This window comes from Prionailurus bengalensis, chromosome C1 (genome assembly GCF_016509475.1).
Source record: "Prionailurus bengalensis isolate Pbe53 chromosome C1, Fcat_Pben_1.1_paternal_pri, whole genome shotgun sequence".
In the NCBI taxonomy this organism is placed as follows: Eukaryota; Metazoa; Chordata; class Mammalia; order Carnivora; family Felidae; genus Prionailurus; species Prionailurus bengalensis.
In genome coordinates this window covers 16,563,454-16,577,424 of record NC_057345.1, presented here as the reverse complement: position 1 = coordinate 16,577,424, position 13,971 = coordinate 16,563,454, and the positions used below count along the sequence as shown (strand labels likewise).

Sequence of the window (13,971 nt, the reverse complement as noted above, 5' to 3'; positions counted from 1 at the left end):
GTGGGTGTTAGAAGGTTCCCCGAGGGTTCAGAGAGAGAGAGAGAGAGAGAGAGAGAGAGAGAGAGAGAGAGAGGGTGGGAGGGAGGCAGAGGGAGGGAGGGAGAAGAGAAACATGAAGGTGCAGGAATGGACACCCGCCTCAGTGCCAGCCATCGCAGGGACCGGCTGACCTCCACGTGAAAGACGTCGCGAACAATTACCATCTCAACGCTAAGCTCATTAAAGTCAGACCTGGAACCTCCCTACAGTTCTGTGCGGCAGTATCCCCCATTATAGATGGGAGTGGGGAGGGGGGAGGCTGAGAGGGTGTCTCCCCCAAGGTCACACAGTCAGAAAGTGGCACAGCTCGGACACACCCAGGTGGCGCACCTACGCCCATCTCTGAAACACTGCAGCACACCTGCTCCCTGGGAAGAGGGCTTCGGAAAGGGCCTCCACGTGACAGGACGGCATCCGTCCACCCCCCCCACCCCCCCCCCCGCCGCCCGCAGGCCAGGCCGTGCTCGTGTGGCCTGAACACACAAGAGCCCCGAGGACACCAGGCCTATCAAGCCGGTGCCCATCTGACAGCTGGCCAGAACCAAAGAGGAAACAGGTCTGTAACATCACAGTCCATTTGAAACTCAGGCAGCACAAGATGTTCAAAGTACGTATTTTATTTATACAGAATAGTGCAAGTTAAATGAAAATAATGGTTTGTAATCTAATTTACACAGCACCAGGTGCTGGCTAGTTATCCTGACCGTGGTGGGAGGTGTGGCTGGCCTTGGGAAGAGAAACGACGAACATTTCCACGGTTGGGACGCAATGTGAATTAGCCCAGGAAATAATTTTTTCAACGTGATCCCCAGAACACAGGCGGCTTCCCTCGTCCTTAGAGGCACAGCTGTATGCGCAGGAAGTTTCTGAGTTCTGGCTGTGCTTTGAGCCTTTGGCCCAAGTCCTACCAGCCCCGAGGTTTTCCATGACAACAAAACAATCATCATCAACTTGCTTCCAATACCCTCTTCGACCCACAAATCTTACTGTTAATCCCATTTCTTCCCTACAACTCAAGGGACCCTGGGATACACTGGACCAAGCAGAGCAGAGCAGGGCTGAGGCTGAGGCTCTTTCTTTGGGAGGAATAATTAAAACATCCCAGCAATTTCTCTGTCACTGTCCAGCTTTCCAGTCCCGATTTAATAGAAATGCTGCTTGTCCCCTACAACCGTTCTATGCGAGGTTACCAGTTTCTTCCATCCCTTAGGCAATTCATAGATCTCAGGCACATGGAGATTTAAAGGCACAGCCCTCCCATCTCATTAACATGTCATCAGCCTGTGGAGACCGCGACATCACCTGCAGTGAGAAACTCTTAGGGCCCATCTCATCTTTCTCATTCTGAGAGTACACCTGATTTATTGAAAACCATGAACAGAGTAGGCCACCTCCCCCCCCCCCCACCCCCCAACCCATTCGCCCTGTCGGACTGGACCTCATTTTGTCCCTCAGCACCTGACCATCAGAGCTCTTCCCTGGGGCATGTGGCCAACGCCCGTGGTTGGTGGGAGAGGAGGGTCAGTGTTTCCGCACAGAAGCCCTGGACGGATCACCAGGATTCATCACGGAACCCAGGATTCACAGCATAGACCCTGGCACTCGCTGGGCTCAAAGGCTTCTAAACATAAAGCTTCTGAGACAGAAGAGACAGGCTCTTTGCCTCAGCCCCTCTGCTGGCCTGCCGGCCCCAGGTGCTGCTCAGGTACTTGGGACAGTCCCATCTTCCTCGGGCAACCCTTGCTCTTGAATCTCCTATCTGTCGTCTCACTTACCTGGGATGGCAAATCCCGTTCCATAAATGATCCCCATTATTCCCACAGAAGCAGACTCCAGCTTGGAATCTGACTGCCTTTCCACTCCTCACCGGCTGCTCCACGAGCTCTGGAAGCAGAGAGAGTCTGCGGTCCTACTGAACGTAGCCGGGAAGCCCACAGGCTCCTCCACGCCACCGCAAATGCGCCAGGGTTCAGCCTGGAGGCCAGCAGGGCACACCCCTGGCAGACACCTCTGCCATAAGAAAGCAAGTGATGGGGACCAAGGAGAGCACAATGACAATGTCCTCTGTGGCAGACATTCAGAAGGTCTCTTGGGCAGCAGTGGGAGGAAAGAACAAAAACAGTAGAGCTAGAAAAAGTCTTCCTAGGATTAAAATCCACGCTTAGGCATCTCTGGGGAGGGACACTGTAAAATCACCACCACGCAGTGCCCTGCAGAGGTCCCCTCGGAGCAATGACTAAACTCAGGACGCACCTTTCCTCACTGTCGACTAGAAGCGGCACAGGGTCCGTGCCTCCTGCAGAACGGGCCACGGGGTCCGACCCCTCTGTTTGCTCCCAGCCAGTGAGCTGCGGGTCTGGCGATTCTGGAGGAAACGTGGGGCCACGACGTGGGGCTCCACCGGAGACCTGAGAAAGGATTTCTGGGAACTTGACAAGATCTGGAACTTGGTTTAAAAACTTCAGCTTTCCTTCATCAGGAGACTTTTTTAAAAAGAAAAATCACTTTTCCCTACAGGCCCTTAGCAATTAAGTTGCTATTTGTTTTTCGACTAGAAGGGATTCTGACGGCGCTGCAATCCCCAGCCACCGCCGAGGCTCGTGGGGAGCGGCACTCTTATCCGCCGGGCTGGCCCCCGTGGCCCTGTAGGCACGGCCACTCCATTCTCTTCCGGAGGGGTTCGTCCGGTCCCAAGGGGCGATTCGGTGCCACTCTGCCAGTTGCAGATCGAGAGCTGTCCCGGTCTGACAGCTCACAGGACCGAAGAACCTTCAGAAGAGACTGCCGTGGCAGGAGCAGTGAGGGCTTCACGTGGAGGCCACGTCTTAAGGGTTTGAGCACCATCTTCTGGTCAGGTTTTGGCTTTTGAGGACTTGCCTTTGAAAACTTCATTTACTCCACAATGGAAGATCCCTGAGCCGACAAGCTCAAGTGACTTGCATATCAAAACGACGACACGAGTGGAGGCAGGAGCAGTTAGCTGCCTGGTGTGCACAGGCCTGCGCTGGAGCTCACCGCCCGCGCTCGGCCAGATGGCCGCAGCGAACGCCCTGGTCAGCGGCAAGGCTCCGCCTTCCGCCCTTCCAGCGGGGCGCGTAGGCGGTGAAGTCCTCACCAGGTCCCAAATTGACCCCCTGCCCCTGCTTGTACGGGGTGACGCGAAATGTGCTCGGCAAGGAGGCGTGGGCTTGCGGGGGGCCGATGCCACTGGGCACTAGCTCCGCGGGGGTCAAGCCCCTCGCCGTGGCAGGGAGCCCTGCCTGCTGTGTAAACACAGCACTAGCAGACTGCGACCTCCTGGCATCGAGGAAAGGAAGACAAATGCTAGTCGTTCCCTCCAAATGGCGGGAACCTACATCCATCTAATTGCACTTCATAATGGATTCCACAAACCATTAATTATCAGATTATATTTTAGGAACCGCACATAAAAAACTTGGTGAAATTCAGACTCCAAAGGCTCACGACCCTGTGGTAACAGCGGCAGCCTGGAGAGTCGGACAGGCCCCTCGCAAGGCAGGGGGAGCGTGGCCGGAGGAAGAGCCAGGGGCAACCACGGACACCACTGCACCCGGCCTGGCACTGGTTCATTGGCCGTAATACCAGCTCCAGAGTGAGGGAGCCAGGCTTGTAGGCCACGTAGGCATTTCCCGCTCTGACTGGAAATAGGGGTGAGGGGAATGCGGGAAGGCTGCGGGAACCAGCCTTCAGGTACAGAACACCACGGAAAACATCCTGGAAAGGCAGGGATTGTCTTTGCGGCGGGACGGCCCCACACTGACTCCTTCTCGTTTGGGGAAGGGCTGACGGTCCTGACGAGGTGGGACTCGGCATGGAAGCGAGGCCTTCCCGCGTTAACATGCCGCTCCCCATCCACCGGGAGTGGGCTGGGCCCCCGGAGCAGATGGGAGGATGACAGGGTGAGGAAGAGGCCAGTGTGCACCAGCCTGGGGGTCTCTGGATGGTCCGTTGTGCTTTGCTCTCATTTTTAGACGGCCAGAAGGCACCGGAAGCCCCGATCTGTGGGCCGCTGTCCCCCACACCCCTGCCATTCTGCACAGGGAAGGCTGCCCCCGATATGTGACCGCCGTCCCACGGGCACCTGCCATTCTGCAGGGAAGGCTGCCGGCACACAGCCCCTCTCTGGTGCCCTGGCCACCAGCTCCCGTCCCACTGCTCATCACAGAGGCCACTGCCATAGGCCCGTCCCCTCTGAAGGGCAGCGGTGTCGGTGCCGATGACTCCAACACTGTTGGTTCTAGGAGACCGAAGTGAGAGTGTTCCGGTTGGTGGAGGCTAAGACGCCCACTACTCGGGCCAGCTGGGGGCGGAGGGCAAAGGGCAAAGCTGCGGAGCGTTCTCTCTACGGCAAACGCAGGGCCCTCCCCTGGATGGGCAGCCGCTCACTTGGCCTCGCCACAGATGAGGGTCACGGTACCATCTAGCAAATCCTCCACGGTCACCGCCACAAGCTCAGAGCTGGTCTGAGATGTCTGTGAATCCGGCAAGGTCACAAACACCTGTGACCCAGCAAGCTGGGTCTCCTCCAAGGTGATCACCTGCTCCGTCGGGGCCGCTGGCTCTGGGGTTTGGATCACCTGAAAGGGAAAGACCGCGAGACCGCTCTGGGCAGTGTCCACAGTGGGCTCCCCAGAATTTACGTGGTTTTCGTCTCATGCTGTAATGATGATATTTATGTTTTCACCTGAGGAGAGCAATTACATGTGCCTAATGGGAAGAGGCAAGTCTAACACAGCAGCGATGCAAAAGAGAAGGCAGGCAAACAATTTAAATAACTCCGTGTGCTAAATTGCTATAATTTAGCTCAGTACGCCATCTCAGGGTGCCCGGACTCTATGATTACCCACCGGTGAACACAGGCTCAGTTTCTTACACTGGGTTTTCCTGTCTCGAGGATCACGCTGCAGAGGGGAGCGCCACTGAAAGGAATGCTACTGAAGGTGGCCGGTCTCAGGCTTGACCACAGAAACGGAAAGACTTATCGGAAGCCTTGGCTTGCCAAAGGCGGTGTCTCTGGCCCTCAGTCAGGCAAAGAGCCTTCCTTGGAGGCTGTGTGGCTGCAGAACTTGGGAGCAGGGACGAGAGGAGGAAATGTGACTTCCGTCAGCTCCCTCGTGTGGCTCCCCAGGCTGGCAGCCCCCCTCCAAGGCCACACGGACTTCTTCCAAATCCGGGTCACCTGTTCCAGACGGCCTTCCCATCCCAGGGAGAGCCAGTCTGTGGCGAAACACCCATTTCCTGCCCGGACCTCCACGCTGATGCTCGTGGCCTGTGGAGCTCGGGGCAGCTTGGTGCCCCCTGATACTCTGAAACCAGAGAGCCCGTAGTGGGCACAGCCGCCCTGGCCCTTGAGAATCAGCCCGGAGTGAGGAGCAGAGCGCTAGACCCGAGGGAGCAGAGCGGGGGAGGCCAAGCTCAGTCACCTGTCTGTGCTGTGGGGGTGAGGGGACTAATTCTGAGGTCTAATAAAAATCACCCGGGATAGTTTTCAAACTGTTTCTCCTTATTCTTTAGCATCGGGAACCTTTTTCTTCCCCCTCTTCGTAAGACATCATAACTTACCAAGAATCCTAATATATAAAAAAGATCAAAGCAGAGCCATCCTGGGTGACACAGCAGCAGGGATTTCCCTGGAGCCTGCCCACCGGCCTTGCTCTCTGCTCGCACAGAGGCCCGTAAGAACACGGCTCACAAAGGACTCATCTGTGGGGCCGGACAGCAGGACGTTCAAGCAGTTAACGCTTCCGTTCCAGTCCACCCACAGACGATCGACAGAACTGGGTTTCTTTTCCTCCTCTACCCACCCTCGCTGGAGAAGACAGGAGGAGCAGGAAGAGGACCAGGGACACAGACAGGGGCTGGAGCAAGCTTAGTTTTGAAAACATCAGAAGAGGCGAGCTTCCCCCCGGGAAAGGTGAATGGCCCTGACACACCCAATGTGTTTCGAAGGTGTCTCTGGCCCTGAAGGTGGTTGGTCTCAGGCTTCAACGGCAGGGGTCCCGACAGAGAGCTCACCCCCTCTTCTCTGAGGCCTCCCGCAGCTCCTGCCGTACCCCAGGGTGTTTTGCAGAAGATGGGGAGTGTGTGAGTGAGGAGAAACCAAGCTTGTTGTGCTTGTGGAAATTCTCGTTCCAGGATCCCTCTACCCAGGGGCCATCTGCATGTGTTCGCCAGGAGACTAGAATTTTCTGTTTTGTTTGCTTAAGAGGTCCAGAGAGACTCTTCTACAAGGCCCTCTTGGTCGTGAATATAATTACTCATGGGACCCTCTGGGAGCCCGAGAGAAAGGCCGGGTGGCATGACAGAGCTGCCTCTAGAGAAGCCTTAGGAACCCCGTGTTAGCACCCTCGTATCCGAAGGCCCCAGCATCACCTGCCCCACCTGTGAGGCTGCTGCTTGAGTCTCAGAGCCCGTCACCTTTGGGTGTTCAGATTCCAAGTGGCTATCAAGCTGGGCCTGCGAGGTGAAGAGCTCCCCGCAGAGCTCACAGGGGAAGGTGTTCTCTGACTGCTTGAAGTGCTCCGTGGTGACGTGGTGTTGCAGCGCTCCCGGGAAGCGGAAAGTAGCCACACAGTACAAGCACCTGAACGGCTGCGACCCTGGAAGAGGGGGACACAAAGGACGGGCTGGGGGTGGAATGACTGAGAGGAGGAAGAGCAGGGACGGGGGGAGGCCGCGCGGCCGGGATCAAGGTGCAGACGCAGATGTAGGTTCTGAGGGCCCTGAAGCTTGTAGCTTTGGGGGATCCTCTTTAGGAAAAGCAACGCAACGTGAAAGATACAGGAATGGGCCCCACGCAGGTGAGAGGCTCTGCAGCACAGCTCCAGATTCAGGCTCCAAGTGCCTCTGCTGAAGCCCATTCTTCGCTTAACTGCAGGTAAGGGTGCCGCTGATACTACACTTCATCAGGTCCCAGAGGCACATTTTAACATCCCTGACGCGGAGCCAACGGCATCTCACGACTGCTGCAGGCCAGGCGGCGGGCGACGTACAATTACCAACGGCTGCACGGGGACAGACGTCTAAGGTGGCGGCACCAAGCCCTGCGGAGTGTGCGTCCAGGGCTTCGAAGGAAACCCCCGAGACGGGAGCAGCGCACGTTGCTAGCTCACAGGAACCAAATGGCTGAGGAGGGACGCGGTAAGCGGTGGACGCTCAGCTACCTCCCCAGAGCAGGACAAAGGGGGCTAGTTTTCCCTAACGCTCAGGGGACCAACACCAACGGCCTGCGTGTGTCCGTCCCCAGTGCTGCTGATGCGGAGCAGACATCACGCACGACGACACACGCCCTGGCGGTCAAACTGAGAGCTACTCTGAGAAGCGGCTGCTCACCGTGATTTCTGTCTACCTTCCTCCCGACGCGCACACACAGGAGTGGGTACAGCCTACGTCACATTAAGTCCCAAACGGCACTGAGAATGGCCTGCAAATTCTAAGTGACAACTAAGTATAGTTTAATTGGCAGCAGTGTTTCTTTCTTAATGGCTCATTAAAAACTAGCATTTCAGGTTTGATGAGACACAGCCCTGACTACGATAACCACAGTGGCGCTTGAGGGATGCTCACCGGGGTCGCGCCTCCCGTGTTCTCTGGGTACGAACACATTCAGTTTGCAGTTACGCCGTGAGGAAGGAGGCACTACGATTGTCCCCGTTTAATAGATGAGGAAACTGAGGCACACGTTGATTAAGGGTCCTGGACCGCTCACTGCACAGCTGTGGACGGTGGAGAAGAGCATCCCCGGGGCGGCGGGGCCCAGGAACATCGTGGAAGGGGCACTGACCTGAATGCTGGCACTTGATATGAACCTGCAGCAAAGCCGGTGTGGGGAAGAGCTCCTTACACTGGTCACACTCGTGGAACTTCGTATCTGCGGGGCACACAAGGAAAGAGGTGCGGGGAACAATCAAGAGGACGGCCCTCTCGGGCTGGAGAGGGACAGGGCTGGGGGTGGTGGTGACGGCGAAGCCACACTTAGCCAGCGTCTCCCCGGGGCCGGGAACCTCGTGCCTACGACCTGTTAGTGCGGTCTAGTGTAAAGAGCACCAGATCGGAACGGGCCGCCCGGAGGAAAGTAGGGCTGCCGTGAGAGGGGAAGGAAGGAGAAGGCACCCACCAGAGCTCAGCATGCACCTCGCACACAGGAGATGCTTCAAGCCCGCAGTGATTACCCCGCAGGCTGACCTGCGAGGTAGGTATTAAGTACTTTCTGAAGAGAAGGAATCTGGCTCAGAAGAGAGCGGTCACCGGCCGAGGTCATGCAGCCGATCAGTGCTGGAGTCAGGAGTCCACCCAAGCCCGTCCGCCACTTCCCGGGTACAATGATGAATCACTGTCGCTCAGGGGCCTGTAGGAGCTTATGGTGCTCTAGGCCTCTGGGTTTGAGAACCACCGCCACTCAAGCTGCTGCTTACCGTTACCGACGGGCCAGTGCGGTGGTGTGCTGGGACAGAACGAAGGCAGTTGCCACACCACACCACAGCCCCGGAAGTTGGGGTTGTGGACAGAGCTCAGGATGCTGTCATCTAGCCACTCCACCCATCAGCTCCCACCCCATCTACAGGCACCCAAACTTCACCTGCATGCTCTGCTTTGATGTGCTTCTTGTGTTCAACGGTGTTGGAAAAGGTCTTGTCACAGGAGCCGCACTGGAGCGATGAAAATTTGGAAGATCGATGATTCTGAGCGGCAAACACATCAGGGTGGTGGGTCCGGTTGTGGTACCACAAACCAGACAATTGCTGCAAGGAATACGGCACATGTTAAGTCTTGGAACGTTCCAACAAGCTGGAGAGTTCACCAGGCCCTCGTGAGACAAATGAGCTTATGGGTCTAGACCCACACTCTTACCTGTCACACTGAGAGACCACGTGAGCGGAAAGGCTGGGGAACAAGGCACCCGTGTATTTGCCAAGAGGCTACTATGGGGCAGGGCTCAGCCTGGCCCTTCAGAAACTTTTCACCCCTCACAACAAGCCTATGAGAGAGGGGCCAGACCTTTCTAGCGAGGTGGAAGCTGAGGCACAGAGGGGCTAAATGATTTGCCCAACATCATATGATTTAGTACAGAGCAGGGCCAGGATTCAAACCCTGGCCTTCCACCTGGAGTGTGTGAGCTGTATCCCACTGCCTCCCAGAGGCCCAGGGAAGCAGCAGAGACCCTCCTGGAGCAGGAGCAGCCCCGAGACACTGTGCCTACAGTTCCGCTTTCCTAGAGGCCAAGCCCAGGCCTTACTCAGCTCTGTAACCCTGACGTCACAGCACCAGCTCGGCACAAAGTTAGCGCTCCATTTCTGTTGAGCTGAAATTAGCTGCTGTGCTTCTCTCCGTATACCCAAATCTTACAGTTGTCACAAGAACCACTGTTTTCTCTGTAGTTTTAGAGTTGAGTTTCTCGTATGTGGTTTCTTTTTAGTTCCATATGGGGTTTCCCTTCAATCATATACCAAATTCGAAGGTGAAAAAGCAGACCCCCTTCCCTGGGAGTTACACGACAACCACCACCCAGTAATTGTGCTAGATCAGGGAGTTCCAGGGAGTGTTACGCAGCCATCGTCACTCTCACATCCCTTGACACACAGGGTCAATGGGTTCCACAGAGTGTGAATGTCCGCAGGGAAAAGCAGCATTCAGTTCGTGACAAGGCTGAGACCTGAAAGGAGAGGTGTAGGAATTCTCGGCAATTAAAGCTCCCAACAGCATTACTCTGACCAGATCACCCTAGAGAGTCTGAGTAATTACAAGCTGCATCCTGCACGGGAAGCGGCCGCATCAGCGTCTCCAGGGCTCCCAGCAGATCGAGGGGAGGGCAGCCTGGGGACAGGGGGAGGCGCTCCTGGCACAGCCTGAGGTCACCTGGTAGGCCTTGTTGCAGATCCCGCAGCTGAAGGGCTTCCCCCCGACGTGGGTCACCATGTGCCGCTCCAGCATGGAAGGGGCGCTGAAGATCTTCCCGCACGTGGGGCAGGGGTGGTACTCCTTGGAGTGGACCTCGTGGATGTGCTTGCGATGGTCCTGCAGGGTGGGGAAGCTCATCCGGCATTTCTTGCAGTCGTAGGGATCTTCTATGTCTGGTGCCACAGGCCATCGTGAGAAGAGACGGAGGGGAAAAGATAGGACAGGCAGCAGTCAGTGAGACGCGGGCCGTGTGCGGCTCCAGGTGCCAGACTCCGTGCAGACGTCAGGCACGGCCGCAGACTCTGAGGACCAGCTGCGAGTGCGGTGGTCACCTGACTGCCCCCTACCTTCGTCCCGGGAGGAGGGACTCCCCCGAGGCCTCTGTACTAACCACCTCTGCGGCATCAAGCGGTTCATCCCGACTCCTCACGTTACACCCGACAAGTTAAATTCCGCGTAAGTACTTTGCACGGAGTAGTGCCCTTGCTCTTTCCCTGCTCGCGGTGGGCATTGCTGAGTTTTCTCGTTTTCTACAGAGATTTCCAGCAAACTCCCCGGAGCATGCTATCTCCTTAATTGTCAGCACATGACTTGACAGGAAGAAGGCTTCCTCGCTCCTCGCCTTAGACTCAAGACAAAAAACATTTTCAATGTTTAATGAGTGCCATGCGACAGGCATGTTTTAAGTGCCTTATACATATTAACTCCCTTTATCCTTCCAATAATCCTACGAGTGGGATCTATTATCATCCTGTTTTAGAGATTAGGAAAAGCAAGGCTTACAGACTGCCTGCGCAGTGACACGAGTGGGAATGGGTGAACTGGGTGACAGTCCCAGCTCTCATTCCCGTGGCCCTGCTCCGAGCCACCTGCTTAACTGGACATGCCAACCCTGCAGTGAGGCCTCACAAACAAGAACCAGCACCGATGCAGGAAACGTGTGCTGTCCCTTTGGCAGGAAACTTCAGTTTATTTTTTCTGAAAGCAACAGAAAGCAGAATGTTTTAATCCTTTGCCCACGAGCCAATCCTACACGTGCACTGAGTCAGATTAATTCAAGAACCTGGACGCGCAGCAGCACTCGGTGTCATCAACTAGTTTCCCTGTGGACACGAGCTCTTGAAATCTCAGTTTACACTGCTGTCAGGGCGCTCTGAAGCGGTTCTCCGCAAGCCACGATGCGGGCCTGTCACACAGGCCAGGAACAGTTCAGGAGAGGGGCCTGGATGCTGGCCTGTCACTGGGGACGCTTCCTAAGACCCAGAAGTCTTTGGGGTCCTCTGCGTCCTGACAATTGACCGGTCCCGCCCTCACCCCTCTCCCCGGTAATGCTACCAGGAAAAGGAGACCAGAGGAGCATGGCATTCAAAAAGGCTGAAAGGACATAAGATGATGGCACTAGATCCAAGCCAGATCTCACTCATCTGGGAGCCTCACGAGCTGGACGTGGGGACCCAGGAACACCTCGGGGGAAGGGGGCAGCCCTGTGTATGCCTCCTGCATCGTCCACAGTGTCCAGCCCCGGGCTGGGCACAGAGGAGCCCCAACAATGTCCTTTGCCAGCTGGCAGATAACAGATTTGCATGGCTCGACATTAAGTACATGTTTGTGAGGCCCTGTGTTTGCCGACAGCTAGAAACTGGTGTGTGGGAAACAGAGGCGGGGAGGGGAGAGGAGAGGGGAGAAGGGAAACAGAGGTGGGGAGGGGAGGGGAGAAGGGAGAAGGGTATGCAGGGTGCATGACGTGCTAGAGAGACCGGCTCTGACGGTGACAAATGGCATCTGGGAGGGCTGCTTTCATCCAGTAATAACATCTGGCGTTTAGTGAGCATTTCTGTGTCACGCTTTACACGGGATACCTCACTAACTCTCACAGCGATCCAAGGTGGCGGCATCACTTTCTCTCATGTACAGAAGGGGTACGGGAGGCTTAGAAAGGTAAAGAAATCTGCTTAAGGTCTCAAGGAAGACAACGGCAGGGTCAAGATTTAAGTCCAGGCCCGTGTGATTTCAGAGCCCAAGCTCCTCCTAACCCCCGGGGACACGGTGTTCATCACACGCCTGCTGCTGGAGAAGACGCAATGTGGCCAGCCACACACCACACTGGCCATCTCCCGAGGCCGGAATGAGGACGGAGTTTTCTTTACCTTCCTATGTGTGTGTCGAACAGTAGCACGTCTTTGTATCAGTGTCAGTAGAAGGGGACAAAAATGGGGGCAGACCCCACTGACCAAGTGGCCAGGGGAGCCCTGGAGAGAGAAAGCGGGGCAGAAGGCTTTCAGGGCGGTGTGAGCAGGGACCACGTACAACGGTGTGCGTGAGCTCAGACAGTGTCCGGCCGCTCCTGTGGGGAAGGCGGGTAGGGCTATGAGATGAGTGGGGGCGGGAGGGGGCGTGGAAAGAGAAGCTCGGTGGACTAATGGGAATATTCTGGTGCTCTGCAGCCTGTTATCAAGGATCTCCTTCAAGCATAATTTGCCTTTGTCAGCCAAGCAGTACCAGGTGGGCTAAAAAGGAAGACAAGGAAACAGCCTGGACGTTACACGATGACACGTTAAAATGGGATTTTTCTTGGAATAGGAACAAGGGACTCGGTTTTGCAGGAGAATAGGGGAGGGGAAGGCAGCAAACGGGGCTGGCTCTGGTGGAGTGTCACTTTCTGTCATGATTGCTACGAGCCCTCTCAGAGCCAGAGCCCGACATCCACTCCACAATCTCGGTACGTACTGTGAAAGGTGTGCAGGTGGATGGACAGGCCATTGGCTTGCCGGAAGCCCTTGCCACAGTCCCTGCAGACATATGGCTTGTCCCCGGTGTGGGTCCTCACGTGGCGGGACAGCTCAATGGACTGGGCGAACACAGCATCACAATACTGGCAGGCATACATTTTCCCTGGAAACACACACGAGTTTACCCATTAGAAACAGCACCAAACATTTACGGCATTCCTAAAACAAGCTCACACTGCAAGGCACGTGGTGGGGAATATGATCTGGGAGAGGACATTAAACCACAAGCAATTTGCAACACACCGGGTGAGAGGTCTGAGCCCCTCTATCAGACGGCGGCACACACACAGTTGATGGCACAGTGTGGTCTCTCTCCCGTGAGGAATGAGGACAGAGTTCTCATCACACAGACCACCCATCTGCTAACCAGGCCACCCCAAGTATGGAAGAGCTCATTCCACTCCCAGGAAACAGATACATCCTCGTGCCCAGAAATTCTCATGCCCAGGTACATTCTCATGCCCACATACATCCTCATGCCCAGGGTCTGGATCCCTTGCCACAGCCACAGTGCAGAATTGTGACTTCACGTAAAGGTGACAGACGGGGACTCAGAGAATGGAAGCCTTCTCCCGCTGACTTGCTATAAAGTTATCATAAATCATTTGGCTTCTCTATTTCCTCATGCACATTATGAGAATACAATGACCAGACTGCCAAAGACTGTTAGAAAATACAGGTACAGAGCAAGGCTCGGACGCCGGCATCTGTAAGCCACTCGACCAGCTGTGCCTCCAATGTCCATTATGGGCCAACAGAGAAGTGGAGAAATCGGTGAGGCAAGGGTCCAGGTCCCTCAAACCCTAGGGCCTGCTTCAACGAGAGCAATCAATGACATTTTAGGGAAAAAAGGGTTTCTTCAATCAAGAGTGGAATTCTTAAGAAGCCCAGGACTCAGCCCTTGGCCTTCCTCATTCACACTTTGTAGAGAACCTTATCTCGGAGCTCACGTGCCATCTGTACCCTGACGACGCCCACGTTTTTGTCTCCGGCTCCCAGCTTTCCCCAGAACTGCGGACCTGCACATCCAACCGCCCATCACCCTCCTTTTCCGCCCGGAGGTCTAACCGATACTGCAGACACAGCTCCCAATTCCCTGTCCCCAGCAACCCCAGCAACCCCGGCACCCCCCACCCCCACGCGCTCCAGGTCCCTCACCACAGTGAACGGCAGCACCATCTAGTACTCAGTTGCTCTAGTACTCAGGCCGCCCTAAACTCCCCCC

The 13,971-nt window shown here is 55.8% G+C and overlaps 1 protein-coding gene across 1 annotated transcript in view; it reads right to left on the bottom strand.

The window, feature by feature from the left end:
- Positions 1-640: 640 nt before the first annotated feature.
- ZBTB40 (zinc finger and BTB domain containing 40) overlaps positions 641-13,971 on the bottom strand; it is a 78,169-nt gene continuing 64,838 nt past the window's right edge. The window contains exons 13-18 of the mRNA XM_043574048.1: positions 12,685-12,849; positions 9,916-10,130; positions 8,639-8,801; positions 7,844-7,930; positions 6,442-6,659; positions 641-4,637 (exon numbers count right to left, since the gene is read on the bottom strand). Coding sequence (XP_043429983.1) covers positions 4,443-4,637; positions 6,442-6,659; positions 7,844-7,930; positions 8,639-8,801; positions 9,916-10,130; positions 12,685-12,849 — 1,043 coding nt within the window. The 3' untranslated portion in view covers positions 641-4,442. The remainder of the gene's footprint in view (positions 4,638-6,441; positions 6,660-7,843; positions 7,931-8,638; positions 8,802-9,915; positions 10,131-12,684; positions 12,850-13,971) is intronic.